At 34.7% G+C, this 6,030-nt stretch overlaps 1 protein-coding gene across 1 annotated transcript; it reads left to right on the top strand.

Annotated features, from left to right (window-relative positions):
* Positions 1-1,469: 1,469 nt before the first annotated feature.
* On the top strand, positions 1,470-4,371 carry LOC139892058 (ETHYLENE INSENSITIVE 3-like 1 protein). Its single transcript, XM_071875090.1, has 2 exons — positions 1,470-1,608; positions 2,384-4,371. The coding sequence occupies exon 2, from the start codon at positions 2,465-2,467 to the stop codon at positions 4,109-4,111; it is 1,647 nt and encodes a 548-aa protein (XP_071731191.1). The 5' UTR covers positions 1,470-1,608; positions 2,384-2,464; the 3' UTR covers positions 4,112-4,371.
* The last annotated feature ends 1,659 nt before the right edge of the window (positions 4,372-6,030 follow it).

The raw sequence follows: 6,030 nt of genomic DNA on the forward strand, positions 1-6,030 counted from the left end.
GAAAGAAAGAAGAGTTAAGGGAAATGTTGGAAGATATGCTGTTCCTGAGCATATGGAGTTTGTGGACAATAAGTATGTTGAATACTTGGATGGCTTAATGATTAAGACCACTGGAAATCAAAGGATGTTAATTAGGTGTGATCATTTTGAAGGGGCTGGCATTGAAATGTTGATTAGTCTACTGTCCAGATGTGAAACACAGCAAACATCTCCTTTCAGGATGCAGTTGTTAAAGCACTTGCATAGCAAGCTGAGCATGTTGAAGAAAATTTCTCATATGAAGAGCAAGTGCAAGGTAATTGAAAGGGAGTATGCAAAGATGTTTGTTTAGGAGTACAGGTGATTTTGACATCATCAGATAGGGGGAGATTGTTGGGAAAAATAGAATTAATAATCTGATGAGTCAAAAGTGTTTTGCAGTTTTAGAGTCTAAAGATTTAAAGTCTGAAGTTGCAGACTCTGGAATTACTGAAGTAAACGTATGATGATTTCTTGAAGCCAAAGTCATAGAATATTCTGAAGATATGCTTGTTATTTAAGAAGATTTGTTTTAAAGATTTGATTTTTATCTCCAGAGTTGACTTCTTAGTTAATAGTTGATTTGACTTGTTTTAGTTTATCTTTTCCACTTTTATAGGTATGTAGTTATGAAAATCAAAACTCCAGATTTGGTTTTTACGTGTATAAATAGGACGTATGCTTTATTTTGTAATTTGTACTTTGCACGATCAATTATCAGTCTTTCATTCTATTCATCGTGTTCTCTCATTTTCTGCACTTCAATTCTTATTTATTGTATAAAGTGAGAGTCTGGTGTTCATAGTCTTATTACTGTGAACTAATAGTTGTGTTGTAATATACAGAGTTATTGTCCGGGATAGATGAAGTATAAACAAAAAATAAAATCACCTTAGGTTGGTCCGAATGGTCTTGTCCTCCCTCCCGCCCACACCTCCGACCAGGAGGACATCAATGGCATCAAGACGCCCAAGGAGCCGCCCTTCAATCTCTTCATTCGTGATTTCGTTAAATATTTCAGGACGGAAGGGATTTTTAATTTATATAATATTTTTTGCTTTTAAACTTCTAGATTTAATTAACTAATGGAAAGAATGAATGTCACTGCTGAGAGTGTTTAGTCATGCGTTTAGTCATAAGAAAGAAGTGTTGATGTGACACTAATGTAGCACCTAGTCCCGGAAGGAACTTCACCATTGAGATCACTTGTATAATTCAAAAAGGGTGGTGATATGTACATAACCCATTTTTATTATGTACACAATTATCATGTTTTACAGTATTGTACAGTAGAGTACTATAAAGCATAATGGTTGTGTACATAACAAACAATCTCTCCCCATTCAAAAAACTTGTTTTCCAAAATACCCTTCACCTTTTTCTTAAAATAATTCTATACTCCACTTTATTTTTATTAATTATTAAGTATTAATTATTTATTTAGTCTCAGTTGTTTTGATTGTATGTTCAGAGCTCTACACAGATTGATCGTAAGAAGCGCTTTTCCTATTTACTGAAATATGGTTTGAGCTTTCCTGCTTTAGTGAAGTGAAGTGAAGTGAAGCAAAAAGACATAAAGCTTAGAGCTTTGTAAGTTCATTCCACCTTTTTACTTGACACCCTTTTGATTTTGTAAATAGATTCATCATCTTTTTGATGAATCATGTAAGCCCGTTTGTTGAACTTTTACATGTTCATAGGGGTTTTGCGATTGATGTTGTTTGCATCTTTATAAGTACTGTAGAGGTTGTCAATTTAATTTCCCTGATTTTTTTATAATAGTTTTTCATAATTATTATTCTTTGGATTAGATCCGTTTAAATGGAAAGAATACAACTTTGTGGTGTGTTTATTCCATTTTCAACCAAAAAATAAAATTTAAAATTGATTTAAAGAAACTTTATTTTTTCATCATTCGTAAGTTTTAGTTTTAGGTTCTTCAGAATGAATAAATATATGAAGTTCTATTTTTTTTTTTTTTTTTTTTCTGCTTATTGTTTTCTAATATGTGATCAATCTGTATTAAAATTATGTCAAATTTACAGATATTACTGTGTTCAGAGTATGAAAGCTAAACACCAAGGTTTAGGAAGTCAATTGCTTGTAACTTTCTGCTATTATACTACTGATCTTAATAATTTATTTATTGTTTGTTCTGTTCTTTTATTCGGTTTCGCTTAAAGCTATATTATTATCTGTTACGGCTTAAAGTAAAACATAAACTTTAAATTCACGGTTTAAATATATAATTACCCTCAAAACGCACATCTAAACACCATATAAGTTTCTTAATTATCGATTTTTCAGACTCATTATTTGAGTTCTTTATGTTTGTTACTAACTTTTATGTTTATGATTGTGTCAGGAGAATAGCTGATTGACTATTAATATTCAAAAAGTTAAAAAAAAATACATTTAAATCTTGATTAACATTAACTGGATCGAAATGGCGTTGTTTGATGGAATGGGATTTTGTGGAAACTTCGATTTCCTGTCGGCTCCTCCATTCGAAATCGAGACCGAAACTGAAGAAGCAGCCATGGAAGAAGAGTACAATTACAGTGATGATGAAATGGATATCGATGAACTTGAAAGAAGGATGTGGCGTGACAAAATGCTTTATCGCAGACTAAAAGATCAAAAGAAATGTAAAGAAGGTATCATCGATATCGCAAAACAAAAACAATCCCAAGAACAAGCGAGACGAAAAAAGATGTCTCGCGCACAAGACGGGATCTTGAAATACATGCTTAAAATGATGGAAGTTTGTCAAGCTCAAGGGTTCGTTTACGGAATCATTCCCGAAAACGGTAAACCCGTTACCGGAGCGTCCGATAATCTACGGGAATGGTGGAAAGAAAAGGTTCGGTTTGATCGAAACGGGCCCGCCGCCATCTCGAAATATCGCGTGGACCACGCGGGTCCCGGAGAAAACGATACGCCGGTGCTCGTTTCGACTCCTCACACATTACAAGAACTTCAGGATACGACACTTGGCTCGCTATTGTCGGCTTTAATGCAACATTGTGACCCACCGCAACGTCGGTTTCCGTTAGAAAAGGGTGTTGCGCCGCCATGGTGGCCTAACGGAAACGAGCAATGGTGGGTCGATTTAGGGATGGCGAGTGAAAACGACCCGCCACCGTATAAGAAGCCACACGATCTAAAAAAGGCGTGGAAAGTCAACGTGTTGACCGCCGTAATTAAGCATATGTCGCCAAATATCGATAAGATACGGAAACTCGTTAGGCAGTCGAAATGCTTACAAGACAAGATGACCGCTAAAGAAAGCGCTACGTGGATTTCGATTATCAACCAAGAGGAAGCACTTTGCAAAAACGCGTATCCAAACACCCACCCTGTTGAAACAGTTGGCAGTTATCTGGTTAATGACACGAGCGATTATGATGTTGAGGGTGCGGTTGATGATTCGGTTTTTGCGTTAGATGACTGCAAGCCAAAAAACGTATACGGTTTAGGAATGGCGGGATCGGTCCCGCTTGTTCAAGTCAAAGGGGAGATAGTTGACTCGATGAACTCCAGGAATTTCACGATGAAACGAAAGCAATCGTCTAACGAAAGTCAGCCTCAGTCAAAGATTTACACGTGTGAGTATTCTAAATGCCCGTATAACGATGTTCGTGTAGGGTTTCGTGACATATCTACTAGGAACAACCACCAAATTAATTGTGCGTACCGCCCGAACATCGAGATGAACAATCTTGAGAAACCACCTGTGTTTGGTATGACATCATTTAGTCAAACTAAGGTCAATACGGTCCCGCTGCTCTTGAACCGCCTTGCAGCACCACCACCATACGGTGGCACTGGCGGTGGTGGCGTTGCAGAACTTGGACTGCCGGAAGATGGTCAAAGAATGATTGCTGATCTCATGTCATTTTACGATATGAATCTTCAACAAAAGAACAATAACGAGTTCAACTCTGGGAATCTTGATCCGGTTCAACTTGATGATGGTTTTTTCAATTTTGGTCCTGGCAACGACTTAAGTGAAAATGACAATGATACCCTTGACTACAAATTTGATGCACGTACCGCGTTTGGTCAAGACGCGTCCACTTGGTACATTTGAAGATGTGTATTTAGGAAGGAAGGATATTGAGGAGGCTGTTGTAAGATGCTAAAACCTCCTTCTTAACCTTTATATTACTCTGTAATATATAATACTACGTAATAATAACAATAAGTTGTGATGCTTGTTAGTGCTATAAAAAATGGTCAACTGAGCATTTGCTTTCAGTTTCTGTCAAGTTGGCATACTAGATGCTTATGTTATGTATTTGTGAATGGTCAAACATGTTTGTGCATTATATGACTGTTAAGTTTGTAACTTTTGTTTGTGTGTGATCCAGCTTTTGTTTAACTTTGACTGACATATAGGAAAAGGAATTTTGACTTGCAGCTACAAAAAAAAACTTCATCTTACCAATTAGCTAATAGGTTAATGGTACCCGTTGGCTCTTAAGCCCACCATGTGCAAGCCTTTGTCAAAATTGACAAAGATTTACAACCCTTAACTAAATGGGATGATACCCATGGGATATTCGGTAGAGGTATTTATAGGCATTCGACCTTTACGGGTTGAGTTTGATGATTTTTCAATGCAAACACAAAACTAGTGTATTCCTGTCGATCTATACCTTTTGCCAAGAAACATATTTTTTCCTTAGAACGATCGACTTGCAAACTACACCATAACCGAACTCTGGTAATATGTATGTTCACATACTGCTAGAGTACTATACTAAAAGCCTTTTGGTATATAGGAGAAAACCTTTTAATTGCTTTTAATTGTACAACTTAGTAGTTACTAATCCATCATCTTGACTGGTGGTTCATCAATCATCACTGCTCTATTTGACTTACATAGTACAATTTGTAGTTTGAAATAGTAACAATAACTTATTAATATATACCTACATTTTTATATGTGTAAGTCCAATTTAGTAAAATGTAATCTTTTCGATAGCATGCTGCTTACTCGGCTTACCGCTTTCTCTTGGTTAACGCTAGAGGAAATAAGTTGTCGAATTTAATTGCTTGACTTAGTATTGTACGAGTTTTTTTCTAGCATCTTGCTACTTGTTTCTTTATAATATTGCTTACAAAAAAGAATGTCGATGCTTTCCTAACAACTTAGCAAATTGCTTAAAAAGTACGGAGTATTGAAAAAATGTCCCACTACTTAGCAAATTGCAAACCGCAAGGTGCAGCCTGGTCTTTGCTGTTAGACCCTACGCTGACTAGAATTGTTGTAGTGTTGTGTTGTCGAGGGAATTTTATATGACGTGACATTGTTGTGGGACTGAGGGGACGTTGTAGTGTTGTGGTGTTGTGCTGTTGTGGTGTGGTGTTGTGATGTTGTGAGGTGCTGATGTGTCATTTATTTTTCATTTTTTATTAGTTTAATAAAAACAATAGACATTATATATCATAACTAGTTTTATGAGCTCGTGCGTTGCACGACAATTGTATAAAATATAAAAACAAAGTTCCATGTTCGATAAAGTTAGTATTGATATGTATTAAATGTATAATACAATTACCATAAAAAATACTCTTTTATTAGTGATAATATTTGTATTGAAAACATTAATATACTAATGCATAATTTATGAATCCGTCCGTTGAAATCATTTTAACTTCAATTGACAAATAATCGATAAAACATAAAAAATGAGCCCGTAAAAAGTTGCATTGAAACTGATCGGTAATTATAGTTTTTATTTACATCTCTATTTGTATTATATTCTACTAATTTTATTTAATTTTAGTTTTATTTTATTATATAGTTTATCATATTTACGTAAATAAAATTTGTAGTTAACGATAAGTTAAAAGTTTTGACAAATTGATAACATAAATATAAAGACACAAAAAAATTTGTTACATATACTCTATATTATAACAAAAATGAATGAATCAATAATAATATATAATATAATAAAGGAAAAGATTTAGTCATACCATTATTACATAATAAATTCAAAT

Source organism: Rutidosis leptorrhynchoides, chromosome 2, assembly GCF_046630445.1.
Source record: "Rutidosis leptorrhynchoides isolate AG116_Rl617_1_P2 chromosome 2, CSIRO_AGI_Rlap_v1, whole genome shotgun sequence".
Taxonomy (NCBI): domain Eukaryota; kingdom Viridiplantae; phylum Streptophyta; class Magnoliopsida; order Asterales; family Asteraceae; genus Rutidosis; species Rutidosis leptorrhynchoides.